This window comes from Macaca nemestrina, chromosome 4 (genome assembly GCF_043159975.1).
Source record: "Macaca nemestrina isolate mMacNem1 chromosome 4, mMacNem.hap1, whole genome shotgun sequence".
In the NCBI taxonomy this organism is placed as follows: domain Eukaryota; kingdom Metazoa; phylum Chordata; class Mammalia; order Primates; family Cercopithecidae; genus Macaca; species Macaca nemestrina.
This window is the reverse complement of record NC_092128.1, coordinates 176627612-176652006: the sequence shown is the minus strand read 5'-3', so window position 1 is coordinate 176652006 and position 24395 is coordinate 176627612. Positions and strand designations below refer to the sequence as shown.

Genomic DNA, 24395 nt, shown 5'->3' with positions numbered 1-24395 from the left:
ATTCGTGGGGTCAGAATTCCCTAGCATTTGTCCTATCCAAAGCCTTTTGGATCTTTCTGTTGGAAACACGGGTCCTTGTTCCCCTCAATTTTGATACTTAAGTTCAGGCACAAAACTGAAGTGTTGAAACTCATAGATTGGATGGGGTGTGTCTGAATTTGGGTGCACTTGGATTTATTGAGAAGCGTGTATGCCAGGTGAGGCTCTGTACATACTTAATGCAAACTTCAGCATCCTTTAAAATTTAAAGGACAATATTTTTAACCTCAGTTTTTAGATTCTAATCAAGAAAATGATTTGCTATGGGAAGAGAAGTTCCCTGAAAGAACAACTGTTACTGAATTACCCCAGGTAATACTTTTTAAATATCATTAGAATGTGTATTTGTATAAACTTTTTTTTCCTAGCTAGGATTTGAGCCAATTTTTAAAACTACATTTATACTTCTCAGAAGCATTTTGCTTGGAAAGTAGTTTTACAGAGAGGCTTGATCAGGGGTGAAAATACCAGGGGTGAAGATACGACATCAGCCAAGGTAAAGGAGTTGGTTTGATACAGTAATGATGACTGTAAAGATAGCCAGTGCTAAAATAGGCCTAATAGACATGGGGGTTGTCTTTTACCCTCTAACAGTTTTTAATACTCTTCTTTGGGCAGTTGACTTCTCCAGCTCATCACTCAGAGCCAGCCCTCCTGGCCCACCTCCACAGGTTGTTGCATAGCACTGAATGAACCTCGTTGCTCCCCTGCGCTAACATACACACGTTTCCATTCCCCAACCGCTACTGTTGTGCTGTGTAGTTTGATAAATGCGGTTTGTCCTAATGGGAACAGGCTAGAAGAGTTCTCCAAGACCCAGTTTCTCTTGTAAATAAATGACCTTCTTATGGTCTATCAAAGATAGTTCCCCCTTCTCTGATATTTTATTGTGATATAAAAGAATCCTTGGCCGGGCATGGTGGTTCATGCCTGTAATCTTTGAGAGGCTGAGGCAGGCGGATCACCTGAGGTCAGGAGTTTGAGAACAGCCTGGCCAACATGGCGAAACCCCGCCTCGACTGAAAATACAAAAAAACTAGCCAGGCGTCGTGGCGCATGCCTGTAGTCCCAGCTACTGGGGAGGCCGAGGCATGAATAGTCGGTTGAACCCAGGCGGTAGAGGTTGGCACTGAGCCGAGATCACACCACTTCACTCCAGCCTAGGCGACCGAGGGAGACTCTGTCTCAATTTAAAAAAAAAAAAAAAAAAAATTCTTGTATCGTGGAGAATGTTGACATGAAAGGACAGCAGACAGATTGAGGGGAAATACATGAAGTCAGAAAATGTTTCTTAAATATGGGCTTTGTTAGCCCTGGATGCAGAGTTTCAGAGGCTTAAAAGATCCAAAATGTTTAAAGACTTGGAATATTTCTACTTCAATACAGACATCTATACTACCATGAAGAACTGTAAAAACTAAAAAGTGAAATCTGCCCGTCCACAACCCCTACCCCCAACAACAACAAATTCCCTCTTCCCACAAATAACCACGGTTAAAAGTTTAGTGTGACTCCTTTCAGACTTTTTTTTACAGTATGTAATATATTTTTCGTGTTATTTATTATACAGTTTATATGATTTTTACTTTTCAGTGATCATGAGTATGTTAGCTGATAAAATCTTTAGGTTGAAGGTTTTTTTCTTAATACTCGACTAATTTTTTGCATTCTTTGTTTTCTAAAGACTTCACATGTATCGTTCTCCGAGTCTGATATTCCGTCCTCAGAAAATACTGAGTTACCTGTGGACTGGAGTATTAAAACCCGACTCCTTTTCACCTCTTCTCAACCCTTTACCTGGGCAGATCATTTGAAAGCACAGGAAGAAGCTCAAGGTCTTGTCCAGCATTGTAGGGCAACAGAAGTTACTTTGCCTAAAAGTATACAGGTAACTCTGAAATAAAATAGTTATGTGTTAAAGTAACAAATTAAGTGTGAAATGATCTCCTTTGCAAAATAGCAGAGATACTACCTTCCATTAAGTTTTTCTTTGGAAATTTAAAGATACAAAGACTTAGGAAATTTTGTCTTTCCCAAATGGTGCTTATGGTGCTTTCATACCTTTTTTTTTTTTAAAGTCAGATTGAGTAATTGCTCATAAATTTAGAGACTTGTACTGCAAATTTAATCAGTGTTGCAGGCAAGAATTGTTAAATTATTTTTCTCTAAGGCTTTTTGAGAAAGAAAATACAAAGAAAGAAGTGAAAAGCAATTGAGTGGGATTGCAAGGGCTGATGGATTTACTGATTTTCTTACCTGTATAAGGAAAATTTTATAAATTTGGGGGAGTTTGTGAGTTCTAGAATAGTTTTAGCGAAATACATTTTGATTGTTTTAAAGCATCAACTCAAAACTGGGAGGCTGGGCACAATAGCCCATGCCTGTAATCTCAGCACTTTGGGAGGCTGAGGTGGGAGGATTGCTTGAGACCAGCCTGAGCAATGTAGTGAGACCCCGTCTCTACAAAAAAAAAAAAATAGTTGAGCATGGTGGTGGGTGCCTATAGTCCCAGCGACTTGGGAGGCTGAGATGGGAGGATTGTTTAAGCCCAGGAGGTCAGGGCTGCAGTGAGCTGTGATTGCGCCACTGTACTCTAGCCTCGGTGACAGAGTGAGACTGTATCTTAAAAAATTTTTTTTGAAGTCTCAAACTAGGTTAAAAAAGGATTACCCTGAAAGAGATCTTGGTATATTATACATCGTTTCAATAAATAGATTAGGATGATTTGTGATTTGCCATATCAGTGTTTACTGGCTACTTTTAAAACAGCATTTTGGAGAGAGGGCTGGACATAGTGTTACCTATACGCATATGTCCACCCCTATTCCTCATGATAAAAAAGGTAGTGAATTGTCCTTAAGAATGGTAGAAACAGGCAGATGTTCCCATCTATGTTTAAATGTTCTGATACTGTGGTTTAACATTACATCTGGCCCAAATAAGGATAAATTGTGTTTTCATTCCTATAACAGTTATTAATGCTTTCCTATAGAAAGCAGTAAAGATTCTTAGACCTAAGTGTTTGGTATATATTATCTTCAAAAAAATTATGTATTTCTCAATGGGCAAAAACTCTCCACTGTCACCTTTGGATTTAGGATCCCAAACTCTCCACTGAGCTCCGTTGTGCCTTCCAGCAGAGCCTTATCTATTGGCTCCACCCTGCTTTGTCTTGGCTACCACTGTTCCCTCGTATTGGAGCTGATAGAAAAATGGCTGGAAAGACAAGTCCTTGGTCAAATGATGCAACCCTGCAGCATGTTTTAATGAGTGACTGGTAAGATTAGTAAGAAAAATTTGTGTAATTCAATAGTGAATTTTTATTTTAGCAGTATTCTCTATCATATTTGTGACTGGATACGTTAATGGCAGAAGGGTATCTAGATCCTTGTGAATTTTATCTGAACCTGTTAATAACCAACACGTAAACTGTTTACTTTTTTGTTGTTGTTTTTTAGCTGTTATTCATTCTTTACCCAATTGTGGTAGAATATATGTAAGTGTTGGTTAAATATATACAGACCGACAGGCCGGGCGCAGTGGCTCACGCCTGTAATCCCGACACTTGAGGAGGCCGAGGCGGGCAGATCATGAGGTCAGGAGATTGAGACCATCCTGGCTAACACGGTGAAACCCCGTCTCTACTAAAAATACAAAAAAAATTAGCCGGGCATGGTGGCAGGCGCCTGTAGTCCCAGCTACTCAGGAGGCTGAGGCAGGAGAATGGCATGAACCCGGGAAGCGGAGCTTGCAGTGAACTGAGATCACACCACTGCACTCCAGATCGCCCCACTGCCAGCCTGGGTGACAGAGCGAAACTCTGTCTCAAAAAAAAAAAAAAAATACACACACACCCCTAATTCTTTAATGCTACTTCTTGTCAGTCTCTACTTCTTTTTTATCAGCAGCTCAGAGAAAGTCAGCAAGCAATTCTCAATTAAGTTTTGTTTAAAGACAAAGTAAGTGTTTAAGTGGTATACACTGTTAAAGTATTGAGAAGTCATCAGCGAGTCCTCATAACCAATTTCAGTCCTTTAAAGCTAAGTCATACATAACCACAAAAATTCAAACCATTATCTAAAATATTTGTGCTGTGTTTTAAACCAGGTATCAAACTGAATTATACAGAATTATAAACATTGCATTAAATGTTTAATAATACCTAAAGAAAATGTTTTTACTTCATAGGTCCGTGAGCTTTACTTCTCTATATAATTTGCTGAAGACAAAACTTTGCCCCTATTTCTACGTTTGTACCTATCAGTTTACTGTCCTCTTCCGAGCAGCAGGATTAGCTGGAAGTGACTTAATCACAGCTCTCATATCTCCTACAACTCGAGGTTTAAGAGAAGCTATGAGAAATGAAGGTAAAAGTTTAGGTTTAAAGTGAGAATACTATACTATATAGTAAACTTGTTTTAGCCTAAAAGTATTTGAATTTAAAATGCCTTTTACCAGTTAATTAGCAACATTAAGAAATATATTATTTCTTTATTTCTAGGGTTTTTTTTCCTCCCCCACAATTATTTAATCCAGCAGTCCCCAAACTTTTTGGCACTAGGGATCAGTTTCAAGGACGGTGGGGAGGATGGTTTCGGGATGAAGCTGTTACACATCAGATCATCATTCTTATAAAGGAGGGCACAACCTAGATGCCTCACATGTGCAGTTCACAATAGGATTCGTGCCCCTATGAGAATCTAATGCAACCACTGATGTGACAGGGAGGTGGAGCTCAGGCAGTAATGTTCACTCACCAGTCGCTCACCTCCTGCTGTGCGGCCCGGTTTCTAACAGGCCATACGTGGGTACCAGTCCACAGCGCACGGGTTAGGGACTCCTGATTTAAACTGTTCCTTCCACATAGTGTTCCCTTCTCTGATCTCTAAAATAAAACACATATTGGGCCAGATAGTCACCATCTGAATATACTCTTCTACAAACTCTTATGTAGTACCAGTTACCCTTTTAATAACATAATTTTCAAACTGAGGAAACCCATTAGTGGGTCATAAAATCTGTCTAATGGGCCCAATCAGTGCTTTTTCAAAAAGTGAACTGGGATACAGTGTAACTGACAAAAGAGTGTCACATGTATGTGTTGTCTCCGGAACCTCTTTCAAGGAGATATGTTTTATGCATGTATGTAGGTTTGTGAAGAAAGCTTGAAAACTCTACTGCCTTAATAGATCATTTATAAAAACCAACATTTCAAATTTTTTACACTCTAAAAGTACAGCTTGCCTGTTAAATACTTTACATGAAAACTCAGTTACATTTTTTTTCCCTCATGTAGGTATTGAATTTTCTCTGCCTTTAATAAAAGAAAGTGGCTATAAGAAGGAGACAGCATCTGGAACAAGCTTGGGATATGGGGAGTATGTGATTAAAATAACTTTTTATGTCATCCACTGACTTACGGACTCATGAAATAGATTTGTACAAGAGCAGCTTTGAGAAATAGGGACTCTAACTGTAGCAATTTCCTAGGGAGCAAGCCATCAGTGATGAGGACGAAGAGGAAAGTTTTTCCTGGCTGGAAGAGATGGGTGTGCAAGATAAAATTAAAAAGCCAGACATACTTTCTATCAAGCTGTATCCTTTCAGTTGCTGTTAATTAGAATTAATTTTCATTGAATGACGTTAGTGAGAAGTTTAACATTGGCAGTTTTATATGACTATAATCTTGAATTATCTTCAGATCATATTAAAACTAATTGTCCATTGTAATATTAAATAAGCCCCTAAGTAATAAATGGTGAACTGTTAAACCTTTTTTAATCAAAACGTTCAATTGTGATTCTTTGTGGGAGAATAGGTGTGTTTTGACTAGAGAAGAAATTAGGTTCAGGTGTCAGTTTGTAGCAAATTCAGATTGTTAACATTTTGATTGAAACATATGCCTTATGATTCGGTAAAGAGAGGTAGCAAGAGGATTTCCATTTCTTTGTGGGGAAAAGGAGTCTTGGGTGATTCAGAATCAAGATAACTGCTTTACACATTAGGTGAGATTTGCTTTTGCAATTTCCTTGATTGTCATCTTCAGTCGTAAAGAGAAACATGAAGTACAGATGGATCACAGACCTGAGTCTGTTGTGTTGGTAAAAGGAATCAACACCTTTACATTGCTCAATTTTTTGATTAACTGTAAGAGTTTAGTTGCTACCTCAGGTCCACAGGCAGGACTTCCTCCAACCCTCTTGTCCCCTGTTGCTTTCCGAGGTGCCACAATGCAAATACTTAAGGTAATAAAAATCTCCATAACCTAGCTGTTAATACAAAGTACTTTACTTTGTTTGATAGGATAAATTCTTGATTTAAAAAAACAAAAAACCTCGTAGCATTTTTACTTGGTACATATTTTCCCTTTGCTTTCCTCCCATTAAAAAAAAAAATTTTATAAGACAGTTACATCAAAGAAATTATGTGGAAATATGTAAATTATATGAAATCCTTTTTATTTTCTTTTTGAGACGGAGTCTTGCGCTGCTGCTCAGGCTGGATGGAGTGCAGTGGCATGATCTCAACTCAGTACAACCCCTGCCTCCCGGGTTCAAGTGATTCTTGTGCTGTGCTTCAGCCTCTTGAGTGGCTGGGATTACAAGCACACATTACCAACCCTAGCTATTTTTTTTGTTTTGTTTTTTCTTGTTTGTTTGTTTTAAGAGGGTGTCTCACTCTGTCACCTGCTGGAGTGCAGTGGTGTGATCTCAGCTTACTGCAACCTCCGACTCCTAGGTTCAAGCGATTCTCCTGCCTCAGCCTCCTGAGTAGCTGTGATTACAGGTGTGCACCACCATGCCTGGCTATTTTTTTTTTTTTTTTTTTTTTTTTTGCATTTTTAGTAGAGACAGGTTTTCGCCATATTGGTCAGGCTGGTCTTGAACTCCTGACCTCATGATCTTCCCTTGGCCTCCCAAAGTACTGGGATTACAGGCATGAGCTGCTGCACCTGGCCGCCCTGCATTCATTCATTCATTCATTCACTCATTCATTTAGAGACAGTCTTGCCGTCACCCAGGCTGGAGGGCAGTGGCTTGATCTTGGCTCACTGCAAACTCTGCCTACCGGGCTCAAGCGATTCTTCTGCCTCAGCTTCCCAAGTAGCTGGGACTATAGGCTCACACCACCATCCATGCCTGGCTAATTTTTTTGTATTTTTAATAGAGACAAGGTTTCACCATGTTGGCCAGGCTGGTCTTGAACTCCTGACCTCAAGTGATCTTCCCACCTTGGCCTCCCAAAGTGCTGGGATTATAATCATAATGAATTATATATGTAAATACAAAATACATACAATTTTATTACTTAGTAATAAAATTGAATGGACTTTAAATTTTTGTTTTTCCAATAGTCTGCATTGACAATGTGTTATTAAATCAGACAAAATACCATATGAAAAAGTGGTATTCTCTGGAATATACATCACCTGAAAATCTCATAATATGGAGAGGATGCTGAAAATTTACTAAGTATTTGTACTCACATAACATTGTTTTGATGTCTTGGGAAATAGTTTTGTTCCATAATTGTTAAAGAGAGGAAACCCCGAATGGAAATATATTGAAAATATTTTTGGCTAGACAAAAGGTTGAGAGATGATCATAATTTTCCTTTTCTTTAAATTTTCATAAAGGCACGAAGTGTAAATGTGAAGACACAAGCTCTTTCTGGATACAGAGACCAGTTTAGTTTGGAGATTACAGGTCCTATCATGCCTCATTCTCTGCATTCACTGACCATGCTGCTCAAATCTTCACAGAGTGGGTCTTTCTCTGCAGTACTATATCCACACGAGCCAACTGCTGTATTTAACATCTGCCTGCCAGTGGACAAAGTACTTGATATGGTAAGAAAGACACCTATGAGCAGACTGTTTTAGTTGTTTAGCTGGAGGGAAGTGAGTCATTTATGCTGAGTCACTTTTGTGTTTCAAGTAATTAAACTGTTATTTAATTACGAATTACTAGAGGAAAGAATAGCTTTCATGAATTCAGTCCAAGTACAATTTTCTTTTTTTTTTTTTTTTTTTTTTGAGACGATATCTTGCTGTTGCCCAGGTGGAGTGCAGCTACGCGATCTCGGCTCGCTGCAACCTCTGCCTCCTGGGTTCAAACAATTCTGCCTCAGCCTCCCAAGTAGCTGGGATTACAGGCATGTGCCACCATATCCGGCTATATTTTGTATCTTTATTAGAGACGGGGTTTCACCATATTGGCCAGGCTGGTCTTGAACTCCTGACTTTAGGTGATTCACCTGCCTCGGCCTCCCAAAGTGTTGGGATTACAGGCTTGAGCCATGGCGCCCGGGCTCAGTCCAAATACAGTTTTAACAGTGACTGAAGAACTTCGCATTTCAAAAAGGTACAACTTTTATTTTCATTTCCTCTTGGATCCAAAACTCAGTAGTACCTGATTCCTTTATAGTTTAAGGAAACATGATTCACTGTGGGTATTTATTTAACCATATTTGCCTTTAATTTTGAATATACTTAAGGTTAGTTTTAGAGCTAGAATAATTAAGACCTTTAAAATTATCTCATGCATCTCAGTTGGCTAGACTTATAAAAATAACCATTAATGTTTTGGGATTTTGTCACTACAAAAATTCTTAGGATCAACTTCTGTTGATAGGATGAATCACGTGAATGAGACATTTGTCAGTCTCCATAGTAATTATTTGAAACTCTTTTGTGTTTAAAGATTGATGTGCTTTTTACTGACTTGTATACACATTTCCACAGGAGGTTGTTCATAAGGAGCTTACTAACTGTGGTTTGCACCCTAACACTCTGGAGCAACTTAGTCAAATACCATTACTTGGGAAATCATCTTTACGGAATGTGGTGCTGAGAGACTACATTTATAATTGGAGATCCTGAACACCAAAGTAAGCCTAAAAGGAATCTTTGAGGAAAAAAGCCTTCTAGCAAGGAAATTCAAGATTCTTGAAGTTGAAGGAATATACTGACATGTTATAAACATAACTTTTATTACAGTAGCATCTAAGGTTTTAAATCAGTGTTTTCTGCTTTTACTATTTTCAGATTAGATTTTTAGATACAAAGATGAAAAACTCAGATAACTCAAATGAGCTATCTGTATCCCTACAACCTAATTGTATATTGAGTAGAAACTGAATTAATGTTTCCTTGCAAATGGGAAATCACATAGCAGTTACCTCATGGCATTGTGACTAATGGCATCAGGGCAAAAATATGTTACTTTACCATTTACCTAAGACTGTTAGCAGGTTCTTGTTTCATAAAGGTAGAAAATAAATATAGATAACATCTACTGAGCTAGCTGATTGGTGATGCTTCTACCTTAATATCTTTCCTACTGATTTATAATTCCTTTATTTTCACATATACTAAAACTCTAATGCATGTTAATTCAGATAAAAAGGCATTTTGTATTCCACATAGAATAGTGTTAAGAATTGTGAAGTACACACTGAGCTGTCATGGCAAAGTAGTATTTAATGTGCTTATAGGGTGTGGGGGTGTGTGTGTGTGTGTGTGTTGTGTGTGTTGGGATTGTATAATTCACATTTTTAAAATAAAAGTGCTTAGAAATCAAAAGCATTGGGTAAAGAAATAATAGTATCTAAGTATTTGTTCACTTTATAATCCAGAAAATAAAACACCACGTTTATTCCAGAGAAGTTTGTATTTGGGCCTTAAGCTTTTGAAAATAAAGTTTAGAGACATAGCATATGAATACCACTGTAATACACATGAAATATTCTATCGGACCCTAAAAATTAACATTAACTTTCTCATAGTCAACAAAATAGTGGCTGGTTGCCAATTTTATTAGATAAGTTGGTTACAGCATTTTAATTATCATTTTACGTCTATCTAGGTGTAGCTGAAATTCAAAATGCACATCAAAGTAAAACTATATCACAACTCAATGCCATACTAAATGTACTTGGCCTCTGCAATAGTAGAATTCTAGTCAGACTTCATTTTTTACTCCCTTCTTATGACCCAAGTGGCTTTAACAGGAATGCAGGACTTAGTGCTGATCATCACACAACATACCACTTTCTTTTTAGAACCTCTACAAAATTTTGAGGGGAGATTGTGGCAATAGCCCTGTGGAACAGATCTTGATCACCTCAATAACACTGGCCCAGTATCTGTCCAGCAGAACCCATTGTGAAATAGTACAAGGTGCACAGCCCTTCACTGATTACAGGCAAGTGTTACAGTAGCCTAGCCATAAGGAAGGGGAGTTACATCATAGTACAAAATACAGTATAAAAGCGTTATTTAACATTCCACACTGAAGATTACTCTGATGCCTTCAAACAATCGTTTGGATGTTAGCCACTTAAACAAATACATCACTAAGGTAAACAATATAAACATACCAAAACCCTGTATGGTTAAATACAATTTCCATGGTACAAAAATCAAAGCCTGGAGATGTTTTTACAGATTGCTTTTTACACAATGTCTTAAATTGCCAAATATTTACAACATTAAAGAGGAAATACATTGTGATGCAGAGTAAAATTATCTGAAATGATTATTATAAAACCTCAATCTATCTACGTGAGGCACTCCTGAAGCAAGTGGCATTAGCCATGAGGTCCTTTGGTACAAGGCCCATTGCTTGAAGAACCACAGTAGCTGCTGTGGCTTTAGCATGCTTCTTATTAGGGCTGGCAAAGCTGGGCTGGTAAGCGCTTCCATTTATCAATACCTATTCAAGAAAAACATACAATTGGGCTGGTAAGGGCTTCCATTTCTCAATACCTATTCAAGAAAAACATACAATAAGAACAGCATCAAACTTTAATATCTATTAGCTTTGTATTTTTCACTAAATGCTAGAAAAATAATTTACAAAAATATAAAACCCATACTATGTAAGTCAAATTATAATCTCAACCCAGAAGCAGCAAATCATTTGGGAAAAGGGACTGCAAATTAAAAGCAGGTCTCCAAATTGAGAAAAAGACTGATAAAAGTATTAAATTAATTCCCCACATTCAACTAGAAAATAACAAATTGTATACTATATTTTGCCCAATTTTTTCCAATTTTTTAAAAAATAGGACATTGACAAGTCATATGAAAGCACCCTTCAGTTTAAAAACCCCACCACTTAACTACAAATACAAATCCCCCACCCATGAACAGAACCTTAATCCTGTCATGTTTACCCCTCACCCTCTAAGTTATCACATTAATAAATATATACAATTAGTGCAGAAATTCATATTTACCCTAAAAAGAAAATGTTTGCGATGATCAGGGCCACTATCATGGACCAACAGAAATTCAGGTGGTTGCCACCTTCTCTTATTACAGATTTCCATCAAAGCAGACACAGGATGTTTGCCTGCAGCGGGGGAAAAAATATCCAGTTTTAAATTATTTCTACCAACTTCTGCAACAAATAATGAATTCAAGGTGGGATTAGGGTAAGAGGAAATTCAAAAATGTGCTCTCACCTGACAGATCTTTCATTGCAGCAGAGAAGTTCCCAGACCTCTTTTGTGCTCTTTCTCCTACTGCAACAAGACCTTTAAAAAAAAAAAAAAAGATTGTTCACTAAATAACTTTCAAAGCACCATTTTAAAACAAAGATTCTTCTGTAGGAGTCTGACCCTCAAAATGTATGCCTTCAGATAAAATCAACAGATTCCTAGTACACTTGATTTCTCTATCAATCTTCTCTTCTCTTTTACTGTTTTTCAGCATATAAATTTATATTTAATATTCATAGACTTTGGTATGAGAAATTGTAATAAATACCAAATGTAAACAGAAAACAAAAATTTAAGTATGGCCAGAGGCACGGTGGCTCACGCCTGTAATCCCAGCACTTTGGGAGGCCGAGGTGGGTGGATCACCTGAGGTCAAGAGTTTGAGACCAGCCTGGCCAACATGGTGAAACCCCGTCTCTACTAAAGAAACAAAAATTAGCCGGGCGTGGTGGCGGGCGCCTGTAATCCCAGCTACTCGGGAGGCTGGGGTAGGCCAATCGCTTGAACCCAGGAGGCGGAAGTTGCAGTGAGTCAAGATCATGCCATTGACAGCCTGGGCAACGAGCAAAACTCCATCTCAAAAAAAAAAAAAAAAAAGTTTATTGCCAAATGATTTCTGCAGATTTACTCTCTCAAAAAAGCCTCAGTTAAGACTCTTCCAAAAAAGGTTAGGATTTTAAGCCACCAAAAAGGTGAAAAAAGCGGTTGTCTCCAAATAAAATAGGTCCCTTTTTTCCTAGCAAACTCTCCTCTCCCTTCCTAACAAATGGGAGATGTTCTCAAAATATGAACATAACCTTTCTACATAACCTCCCTCTCCATAGGCTTATTACAAAGGGGATTAGCTATATTGCTAAACCCAAACACTGCTTTCCCAATTCCATATACAGGTTGAGTATTCCTTATCCAAAATGCTTGGGACCAGAAGTGTGTCACATGATTCCAGGTTTTCAAATATTTGCATTGTATTTACTGGTCGAGCATCCCAAATCTGAAGAGGCTCAAATCCAAAATGCACCAGTGAGCATTTCCTTTGAGCATCGTATCAGTATTCAGAGAGTTTTCTGCTTTAGAGCATTTCAGGTTTCCAGATGTGGGGTGCTCATCTTGTATGTTACAGGAAATTTTTCAACCTTTGCTAAATAATTCCGTGCTAATACAAGCTTTTCCAAACCTATCCTGGGAAATCTGTGGTTCTCCGAGAGGTTACAGTCAGGCCATGTCCCACAATTCCAAGGAGAACGCTTCCTGAAATTGTCCAATACTTACACCAAAGTATTTGGTGCAGAGCTAGTTCATTTCCAAATTCATTAACACAGATTAACTGTTGAAGTTAGCTTCAACTTACTATTTGATTACAAAGATGAAAATAAATCCCAGTTTTACATTTGCCAGCTTTTATAAATGAGGTTTAAACAAGCTATAAAAAATCATACTGAGCTGGCAAGCCTCTCGTGATTCCACTTACATTATTCCAAAGGAAGAAGTTATTTAAAAGATGCCAATTAGCTATTATCTGTGGGAACGATTAAATACTTAACAACTACATACAAGCTACATGGAAGACACAGTGCTGTCCTACCCAGGTATCTGAAGGTAAAAGGAAAATACAGTCAATGCTAATGGTTCCAAAATGCCTTAACACCAGGCAACAGGAAGAAGCAACATTATTGTCAGCAGCTGGTCTACTATACTCTAACCCAACTAAACTACTGAGCTTGTAAAAAACAAAAAAAAAAAAGCAAACAGGGTTTATGAAATCTAGACTAAACAGCATTGTAATAGGAAATAACAAAAAATAAACCAAACTAGAAATAAGGATGGTTCTTTGTCAAGAGAAAATAAAATGGAAATCCTGTTTTCTAAACATGAAATCTGGTTGAATTTGGAGGTGTAATAATATAATTAGATATATACACATTTCCATATTTAGCAACTAGCATAACAAAAGGTGCCTTTTAAAAGTTCAAACTGGTGTCTCTATCCATAGTTATATAAAAGTAAGCTGCTTCTGTGAACCCCAAAAGGGGTTAATGTTTTTTCTGACAAATAGCTGTATATATACAAGAAATGCCTTCAGTTCAAGATCACTGGGTTCAAAAGGATGTATTAAAGGTAATGTTAAAGGAGGTGTTAATAAACATTTCAAAAAAGAACTTATTACCTTTTCGGTCTGTCTTAAAATCAACTAGAATGGGTTCCTTATTGCCTTCTTTGTTTTTTCCTAATCCTTCTCCTTCTCTCCAGCCCATTTTTCTCATCAAAACGGCTCCCATTCCTCCAGTTACCGGGGCTGCTCTTAAGAACTGATCCTATCCAAAGAAAGAAAGGTAAAATGTCCCCATTTTACAGTTAGAATGTGGTAACAGATTCATTGTTTACTTTCTAAAAAGAGGAATCTTATTTTACTTCTAGATCTGTTATAGCAATTAAATGTAAATTCCTCTATATACATACTGTAGTGTGTATGTTCTGATTATTTTCACATTAACGTAATAGTATTTTAGAAGTTAAATAAGACAAGTAAATGGCAGTTTTGAAACAGTAGCCCTCGTGCCCCCCTCAAAAAAAAAAAAAATTAGAACACTCCTGTTTTCGTCCACTATTTAGGTTCACTGGTATCTCTTCTTAGCTTGCAAAATAAAAAGAAGGCAATGTTAAAACAATCAATGATATTAATTGTCCCAGGTGTACCTAGTTTATGAATAAAGCCCAAAAATCACTTAGAAATAGTTTAGACACTGAAGAAGCATACTGTTGGCATCCAAAGTTTTCTTCCCCATTCTACTATAAAGCAAGTATAAATATTTTACTTTAGAAAATCCCTAAAGCAGCCAAAAAAAAAAAAAAAACTCTTGAAATTTACACAGTAACAAATAGAAAACAATCACATAAAATATCCTGTAAGTATGCCAAAATGAATTTGAATTCTTTTAAAACCTAGCTTGATGTTAAAAGACTTTTAAAAAACTCCTTAAATGTTTACATACCTAGGCCTCGGTAGCAGCAATGTTGTGAATAGTACGGCTGGCACTGACCGGGGCAAGAAGACAGCTACAAGGATTTGGCCCTGAAACAAGTTTCCATACAGAGGGGTGAAAGTTCACAGGTTATTCTGTGAACAATCATCTCTCTTGTATCCAACCCACTGAACCATAATTTCCATCAAAGCAGCAAACCACTTAATGTCCTAAGATGCACAAGTATATACATTAGCATGATCAACACTTATTTTTACAGGTTAAGAAATATTCAATGCCTCTTATTAAAGGGCATCCATGTACATATAACAAACAGTATTAAATTCTACTGTTGATCTTTATGGCCACTTTTTAAAAATTTGAAACATGTATCTCCAGATCATGCTTTATTTTCCCCTTGTTACTAAATTTTAGGTTTTTATGTTCTCTACCAAATATATATATAAATATACATATAGCAAAAGTCATTAACTTATCAACAGAGTAAAAAAACTTTGGTAGCTCAGGAAATAGTATGTATTCACATCTCCTATATTGATAAGTTAATACTGAATGTAAAAAAAAAAAAAACATGTTTGTATGCAGTAGTAAAACTATCATCTTTTGTTTCCCAGCTTTATAATTAAATGCTGGGGAGAAAACATGCCAATGATGTGTGACTAGACATTAAGTTCATCAAGATGCTCTGATGGAAGGAGGCAGCTGTGGAGGTAAAAACATACCCCTGGTTCAGTTCCTTATTTGGTGCAGGCCATGCAGTGTAGATGTATAAAGAGAAAGCTGATGCTTGGATATTAACTGCCTTGATGCTACACACCTAGAATGTCTTTTACTTACTTCCAGGTTCATCCGTCCCTCTTTTCCAGGGAACACTCCTAAAAAAAAGGGCAACTGTGCAGAGTACAATATAAATCCCCAGATAACCCAAGTTTCCAATTTTGTTTCCATTCCCTAGTATCGTCATCTGTTTCTTTACCCCAATGTGAAAAAGCTGATTAATTTAATGAGACCACAATAATAAACTCTATTTATCAGGTCACATCCAAATCATTCCATTCCAGAAATAAAAGTTCTTTTAAACCAACTATTTTAAGTGTTTTACTGATTAATGAGAATACTGGTAAAACTTTGCTTTTTTTAAAATCTAAAAATATACTGCAACAAACTAAAAAGAACACAGAGGATGTTGGTATTCCATGTGTTTTTTAACACATAGGTGGATGCTGGACTATACTAAAGAAGAGCCAAAATGATCGTTTGACAGGTTTTCTAAACACAATTACACATTTAATGAATAGATAATCTTTGTGATATTTAACAAGAATAATACATGTTAAATTTTCAGCTGCCTAATGACTTCTACATATTGTGGTCCATGTTTAATTTTAAAAAGTTTCTTTTTTAGTTGATACTAGCATCAAATATTCTTCAGTAATTCTATACAAATGAATCTTTTCCTGTAAGTTCTACTTTTAACTATAATTTAAAATTTGGTTTGATGAACATATCTTTATTGCATAGTTTATCAAAATGATTTGCTTCCCAAAGTATATCTTATATAAAATATGAAGTCAAAGTCTTTTTTAAAGGTGCTACTAAAATTTTAAAATTATTTACTCAAAGTCTGTTAACTGCCTACAGGACTGCAAATACCAGAAGAAATTGGTTTTAGGGGAAAACCAATTGAGTCAGTAAAAGATTCACTTTTTAAAAGTTATTTAAGTTATTAACATATTTAGAAGTATACAAATATTATGGATCAGCACATCATTAGATAAAGACCAAAATTTTGTAATGGAAGCACATTCAGAAGTTTCTACCTAGTAGTGAACATTGCCTGTATTATGTGCCTATTTTAACACCTATAAGCTTTATTTCTAACTTCCTGAAATATTGGCTGAAGCTTCAAGACTAAACAGTATTAAAAAAGTAAAACTAAAGAAATAGATGTACATTTATAGTTCTGCCCAAGATGTAAGACATTTTTTCAAATAGTATATAAATCACTTTTATACTAACTATAATACAGAAGTCCAGATTAATCCAATCTTTAAAATATTTTTCTATATATATTTTCACCTTTATTCTAACACCAACTCTCAGCAAACTACAGAAATTGTAATTTCTTAATGAATCTAACTGTGTACTCACTATACACATCAGTGCAACTACTTCCCAAAAAAGGCAGGCATAGTGAGTATACATGATGTTTCATATTAATTTGTTAGTAAGATCAACAAAGATAAAGCTATCAAAATTGAAATAAATGTTACAAGATTAAAATACCCAAAGCAACCAATGTCTCATTTTTCAGAAATTCAGCTCATTCACTGGCACTCATAGCAACTCTCTATAGGTAACCATCACATTACTGATTACCACTAGACACCTCGGAGACTTTGAAATTCCAAAGTTACTTGCCCACGATCATACAAGGAGTCAGGAGTACAACAGGATAAAGAAACCTTCCCAATCCATTAGACCACGCGGCCTCCCAGTTTCAGCACTGCTATGCTGCCAGTACTCCTGTAACAAATTTCCCATCACCCATCCAACCAATCTTTGTCCCTTCACCAGAAGGTGTTTCTTCAGAATGCCCTTCTTAGCCACCTAAGACTCCCCCAGTGATGAGGCAGCCGTAGGTGGAGTTCACAGGTCTCACTGCAGAATCTGAAACCAGATGCACCTACATCTTCGTAGCATGAGGCGTCCATCCTCTCCCTTGATTTTAGGTCTTACATATCTGTTTTGTCACGAAATTAGTGGTTCTCAAATTGAGCCTGTGGATCACCAGAGGCCACTAGGGCCTAAATGGTGGTCCACAGATTAATCTCCATCCCATCCCCTTCACCACAGCCCACCCCACTCCAGCCATCCTCCCTCAGCCTTCCAGTCCCATGGCAAGATCACCACATGCAAAGCTAATACTAGGGCCTCCCAACCACTTGCTGTGACCAGCAGCTGACAACCAAAAGGACCTGGGCCACAGGTCACAAGAGTAGTAAGGAACAGGGGCCAAGAGATCTTACAAGAAGGCACAGGCACTAATGAAGCGGGTGGGGTGCAAGGACAAAGGAATAGAGGAATGGAAAATTAAGGTGGTAGAGGGCTCTTGGGGGCAGTGATCCACCAAAAATAAACCTGTAATAAAGCATCCCATGATGAAGAAAAATTTGAGAACCACTGCTTTGAAATGATTAGGTTAGTAGTCCAGCAGGAACTGTGGAATATTCTGAACAGCACCTGATACGCTGTTAGCGTTCAAAATATAGTTAAATCACCCCTTCAAAAGCAGCAGTAGCAATTTTTAAAATAACCTTATAAATTAGTGGCTCTTGAGCCACATTTATACATTTGCCATTTTCTCATGAATCCAGTCCGTCTTCAGTGTCCGCCCTGGAGCATATACACATAGCAAATTTACTCGGAACTTTGGTTAGAGTCACTGGTCTTTTCATGCAGTTTTAATAAAGTTTCCAAAAAATTTAAACTTTGTTTGACACTTTCATATGTGCATATACTGTGTACCTTTTTAATCCAGGCTTGGGCACCAGTATTGGCCAACTGTTCTTGTGTCAAAACCTGTACTCCTGTACTTCCTGTGAACTGGCCAGGAATAGAGTTCAGCTGAGCCCAGGCATCAATCTGAAGAAAAGTAGTAGTCTCAGTTAACTAAATAAAATTACCTGATTAAAATGTCACTGGTAATAATTCGCTAAAAATGGCTGAAAAGCAGACTTAAATATTTAACTTTTAAACCATATTTAACATTAAATGTTTGCCTACTTTCTAAAGAAGCAGTTTGACAACATTTAGTGAATTCTATTAATAAGATTTTGAAATGTATCTAAAAGCACGGCTACTAAAAAATACAGCTGTTAATATTCTTCAAACTGTCATACAGATAAACTAAAAATGCAAATAACAGCTCATATGGCAATGGGTCCCCACCCTCCCTTCCTACCTATCTCATACAAATGTATTATAGTACATGTCATGACAGCCTGGATTCTTAATTACTTCCTTTGAGACATTATAAATACAGACTAAATTCATGACACAGGTTTAAAGAGTTTAAATACAGGAAACTGTCCACTTGAATACATAAAACAACTTTTTTTTGAGATGGAGTTTCACTCTTGTTGTCCAGGCTGGAGTGCAATGGTGCAATGTCTGCTCACTGCAACTTCTTCCTCCCGAGTTCAAGCGATTCTCCTGCCCAACCTCCAAAGTAGCTGGGATTACAGACATGCGCCACCACGCCTGGCTAATTTTGTATTTTTAGTTGAGACAGGGTTTCTCCATGTTGGTCAGGCTAGTCTTGAACTCCTTACCTCAAGTGATCCACCCACCCCGGCCTTTCAAAGTGCTGGGATAACAGGCGTGAGCCACTGTGCCCAGCCATAAAACAACTTTTTAAAAAAGCTTGTACACTTTTTTTCAGTCGCCAACATTTGTTGTGATAAAGAATCAGCTGTCATTCACACAAATTAGATTTACTAAACACCTTGCTATATCAGCAACGTATTTCCTGTCTGAACATGTACTTACTGATTTACCATAAAACAGTAGGAAATGAAATGGAGAGGCTGTCCATTGTTAAAAGCACAGACTCCAGATTCAGATTGCTTGGGTCTGAATCCCAGTTCCCCCACTAATTAGTTGTGTGACCATGGATATCACGTAATCACTCTTTTTTTTTTTTTTTCTTCAAGACAGTCTCTCACTCTGTTGCTCAGGCTGGAGTACAGTAGCGCCATCTTGGCTCACTGCAATCTCCGCCTCCCGGGTTCAAGCAATTCTGCCTCACCCTCCTGAGTAACTGGGATTACAGGCGTGCGCCACCATGCCCAGCTAATTTCTGTATTTTTAGTAGACACGGGGTTTCACCACGTTGGCCAGGCTGATCTCGAATTCCTGACTCCTTGTCCCCACCTCAGCCTCCCAAAGTGCTGGGATTACAGGCGTCAGCCACCACGCCTGGCCTTAACCACTCTTTACTTCAGTTTTCTCAACTGAAATATTGCAGTTATTACTACCTACACATTTCATAGGGTTGTAGGCACTTAGTTGTTTTTATACACCAGATTGTAAACTCCTTGAGGACAGGGAAATTTTTCTATTTTGTTCTCTCAAGAAACAGTTCCTGCCACATAGTAAACAATAAACATTTATTGAATAAATGATCAAGCCTCAAATCACTTTCATTTAAAATAAGACATTTAAAATAAGGTAAATGATGTTACAACTTAACTAGTTAGCGAAATTCTTATTTAGACATTAAAACTGGTACATTGGTGTGAGTTGGCTGAAGGTACATAATAATTAAAAAAAAAAAACTGCTACATACCCTTTCCTGAGCTCTATTTAACATGCTCATGGCTTCAAGGTCAAATGCATTCTCACTGAGTCTTTTCTGAGCAAGTGCTCGTTCACTCATTGCTGTAGAGATGTCCACAGGCTACGAAAGAAAACACAGATAATTATCTCAAATTACCATAGTCCCCTAAATTCTGAAAAGTACTCATATCTTTAGTTGCTACATGTCAAAATCAAAATAATAGTCTTATATACTAATAATCTTGGAAAATAGGGAGAAGACTCAAAAAGAGAAAGTAGTCTTGGAAAACAGAAAAGGATTAAGATAAATTACAAAGTATCATACAGGCAGCAGAACTGAACCCAAAATCTGACTGAATTTAGTCAGTTTTCTATTACATATATCAAACTATAATCATAGACGATTCCATTAAGAACTTAAAACTCTCTACCCTTCATGACTGAAAGCCATTTATAGTAAACTGCAAATTTTTTTAACTGTGGTAAAGGTTATTACATTCCTTAGCAGTTTTCATTTTACTCATTAGCATAACCTTCAGAAGCAGTAAGCAAAATTATTGAATAAGCAAGCAGAAAATCATTATGATCGCTCTTTTACTCATCAGCGTATCTTTAACATCTTCCCGTTGTGGACACTTTGGTCTTAAGAACCCAATTTCTTTAAACAATATATTCAGGATATACATAAGCAAACCATGTTTTCAGTTTATACACACTACTTATTATAAGTATAATATTATACTATTTATAATTATAATACTTCTGTGGAAGTCCATAACATCAACTGAAACACTTTTAAGTGTCTGAAGTCGTAGGTCTTTCTTTTCAAAGCTCATATTCTACCTTTTAAAACCTTATGGCAAGTGGAAGAAACTTTTTTTTAAAAAGTAATCTTTGGAGCCAATTCTTAATTTGTCAGATTCGTGGAAGGTTTAACCACAGAAGGAAAAACACATCAACATAAGTATTTGGTACTTTTTATGTTCTAAAATTAAAAGCTCGAGTTGATCTGTATCAACTCATTTCTTGGTTTTTGTTCTTAACATTATTAATATTTCCTAGTTATCTCACACAATAACATTCATTTTTGTAAAATGCTTATCTGACATGGAAGGTTTTGCTGTTTTCATATACAAAGAGTAAGTAGATACTGCATGAACATAACAAACATGGGGAAGTCAGTAAAGAGCTAACAGCTATGGATTTTCTTTTTTACAAGTAGAGGCTAGTTGTTATTAAGACTATGTATCATGTATAAAAGACTTCTTTTAAGAATAAGACCTGTCTAGTAGAGAAGGCTGTATGACTATGAGAATAATTATAACTCATGCATAAGGATTCACCAATCTTTCTTACCTTCAGAACCTCTAATCCTCCAGAACCTCTAATCCTCCATAATTCTTAGTTACCTTGCTAATTAACTAATATTCCTTTAGCTAACTCAAGGTTTTTCTTTAAGAAAGTATGGATTCTGATATAATGCCTTCTTAAAATGAAAACAAAATTAATTTTTTCTGTAATTAGACTGTTTAATATATAATCTTTCTAGAGATCTATAAACAGTCTAATAAGCAACTGCAGAATACATCTTTCAAATTGAATCTCAACTATAATTTCGCTAAGTCGATTTAAGTAAATCATCACACAAATTAGAATATTTCTAAGACCTATTAGAAATATTAATCTAAGCAAAGTGAGACTGAAACACTAAGAAACTTAGTATGTTCGTCTTTTACTTGTTAAGTCTGTTTTCTTGGGACTTTACATGAGAATGCAGATATTTCAGGTGAAAATTCACGTCCCCCTAGGCCTACCTTAAGATGTTTTGTCAGCTAGGATTATCAAGGTAATTTTTGAAGGCACACCATGAGACAAGTACTGTCTCATTAACCTTGTCACACTTACTTTGCTTTTCCTAGCAGTCTCTATAAATCTAAGTGTTAAAGTGTGCTTAGACATAAATAATAGGCTTTTATGCTAAAAACGCTAAAATCTGAGAGGATACTGGGGAAAATGTGTCTACCCACTATCCCAACTCCTGATCCCTAATTTCCAACTATAAATTAGCCACGAATCTATTCAGATGGCTCTAAAATATAACTTCTAGAATAAAACTAATTCTTTCCAAGTAGAAAGCAAACTATTATACCGTGAATATTTTTCTCTCTTAGCCCTTATTAAACAGGTAACCTAAATGCCTCACCATTTATCCCCAGAATGGAACTCTTCAAATCTTAGTGTTTCATATTAAATTCATATGACTCTGAAAGGAATTTTACTATAGCAACCTTGATATTTAAATAAAATTACAACTATGTTTTTCCTGAGGTAGTAAAACATTTATTCTTCAACAGACTCAAAGAAATTTTACTATAGCCACCTTGATATTTAAATAAAATTACAACTATGTTTTTCCTGAGGTAGTAAAACATTTATTCTTCAACAGACTTACCAAGGGAGCTGCAAGTTCATGTCAAAAATGTATTACCAAATAGTAATTTGACTATTAGTTTCATATATATATATATATATATTTTTTTTTTTTTTTTTTTGAGATGGAGTTTCGCTCTTGTTGCCCAGGCTGGAGTGCAACGGCACAATCTTGGCTCACTGTAACCTCCCGCCTCCTGGGTTCAAGTGATTCTCCTGCCTCAGCCTCCTGAGTAGCTGGGATTACAGGCACGCGCCACCAACCCCTGCTAATTTTGTATTTTTAGGAGAGACAGGGTTTCTCCATGATGGTCAGGCTGGTCTCGAACTCCTGACCTCAAGTGATCCGCCCGCCATGGCCTCCCAAAGTTCTGGGATTATAGGCGTGAGCCACTGCACCTGGCCACATTTTTATTTTTAAATGCGAAAACACACTCAAAGTAGAATGAATGAAGATTATCTTAACCTCGTAAGGATCCTCTAAAGTTTACATCAAAAAGCCTGTTTCCAGCCGTTCAAGGTAACACAAGTTATACAATAAGGCATAAAAAGCCAATACAATCCCCAAAGCAGCAATTTTTAAGGGTCAGACCCGATGTTACTTATCAGTATTGAAACACTCATAATAGCACAGCTACCCTTTAGAGCAGCATTGCCCAGTACAACTTCCTGCAGTGATCACTACTGAGCACTTGAAGTGTAACTAGTGTGATTAAAAACCTGATTTTTCAGTGGCTGGTAACTGCTATATTGGACAACAGAGCTTTAGAATCTTAACTATCCTTTAATATTCAGAAACTGGAAATGTAAGAAAGGCACCAAAATTATGGTAAAAGGCCCTTCCAAAAACTGGGAAAAAGAATCTTTAATCTGTAGAATACAATTATCAAGTTGTCATCAACAAGCCTTAGTTTTTACCAATACACTATAGACTAGCACGTTACCTAATGTAGAAAAATAATTCTGTAGTAATATTCTAATAATGGGGGAAATGTTTACTGACCTTTCACCTTTGCTCTAAAAGGTGAAATTTACATAAAAAGTGTCCCGAATTACAATTCTCAGATTAATAAAAACTGCCCAAATTCTTCACTCTTTCTCCCTCAGCAACAAAGCAGACAACTACTACTTATAAAACCCACAAAGGTGTCTGAGGAATAATGAAATTATATAATGCAGTTGGCACCATATAACATGCATTTCATGATCTATATTATACATGTAAGGGCCTTTTACATTTTTATTTCTCATTTAGGAAATTCTTCTAAATCAATTTACTCCTTTTGTTAACACAACTGTTGATATAAAAAGAACAAGTATCTTAAGAGACTTCTTAGAGTATCAGTGAAAGGATATAAAAGAGCTAAAGATAATTGTTAAGATGGGGTGAGTCAGATAAGGAAAATACCTATAACCAGAAAATTATTTTCCATTATTGGTAATCACAGATACCTTAAAAGCAGGCATAAAAGGCAAACTATAAGAAAATAGACCTAAAGAAAAGCATCTGGCCTGTATATAAAACATGATTTTAGAATATTTAGCAAATATTAAAATATAAAGAGGTTCATGCATACAAGAGCAAAATGACAACTATAAAAATTAAAGCCACAGAAGGTCCCCATTATGTGTTTGGTTGGCTTTAAAAAGTGAATTACAAATCTTTTTATTGTATCATACAAAATTATCTAGTGTATAATAGACTAAATGAAGTACAAGGGGAAAACAAATAGATAACCTACTAAATGGTTCAGAGAAATTCAGCGTTAACCACATAAGAGAATCTAGGAAGAAAAGAATTAGTAACAAGGCTGTATATTACACATTCTAGCAGTGCCAGAACCTATGTGTTTAATTTCCAATTAAAATTTTCATTTTACTCCAAGTTTTCCTATACATTTAGAGCTTATAAATTTTAAAAAACTTTAATTCCATTGGGATGTGGAAATATGATTTGGTAATACAAACCAGCAAACTGCTTAAGATAAAGATGATCTTAACATCTAAGCATTCACTAGACCTTAACAATACTACCTCTGGACCCCTAAAACATTTGATTGGTACTAAATCCATGGTAATGGTTGAGTAGAGTTATTACTG

The 24395-nt window shown here is 36.5% G+C and overlaps 2 protein-coding genes across 7 annotated transcripts in view; one reads left to right on the top strand and one right to left on the bottom strand.

The window, feature by feature from the left end:
- The window catches only part of LOC105472702 (DNA replication fork stabilization factor DONSON), a 29112-nt gene that overhangs the window by 817 nt on the left and 3900 nt on the right, over positions 1 to 24395 (top strand). The window contains exons 2-10 of the mRNA XM_011726208.3: positions 271 to 351; positions 1724 to 1927; positions 3138 to 3316; positions 4228 to 4406; positions 5336 to 5417; positions 5530 to 5634; positions 6086 to 6284; positions 7676 to 7888; positions 8783 to 8928. Coding sequence (XP_011724510.2) covers positions 271 to 351; positions 1724 to 1927; positions 3138 to 3316; positions 4228 to 4406; positions 5336 to 5417; positions 5530 to 5634; positions 6086 to 6284; positions 7676 to 7888; positions 8783 to 8920 — 1380 coding nt within the window. The 3' untranslated portion in view covers positions 8921 to 8928. The remainder of the gene's footprint in view (positions 1 to 270; positions 352 to 1723; positions 1928 to 3137; positions 3317 to 4227; positions 4407 to 5335; positions 5418 to 5529; positions 5635 to 6085; positions 6285 to 7675; positions 7889 to 8782; positions 8929 to 24395) is intronic.
- The window catches only part of LOC105472699 (SON DNA and RNA binding protein), a 33599-nt gene continuing 19029 nt past the window's right edge, over positions 9826 to 24395 (bottom strand). Inside the window, exons 7-13 of one of the 6 annotated variants that reach the window (XR_981743.3) lie at positions 19876 to 19986; positions 18054 to 18170; positions 14535 to 14614; positions 13709 to 13856; positions 11509 to 11580; positions 11281 to 11396; positions 9826 to 10754 (exon numbers count right to left, since the gene is read on the bottom strand). Coding sequence is in view for 5 of the 6 variants with exons in the window: in XM_011726200.3 (XP_011724502.1) it covers positions 10596 to 10754; positions 11281 to 11396; positions 11509 to 11580; positions 13709 to 13856; positions 18054 to 18170; positions 19876 to 19986 (723 nt within the window). In the remaining variant the exon portion in view is untranslated. The other 5 variants (XM_011726202.3, XM_011726200.3, XM_011726203.3 and 2 more) reach the window with 5 other exon arrangements.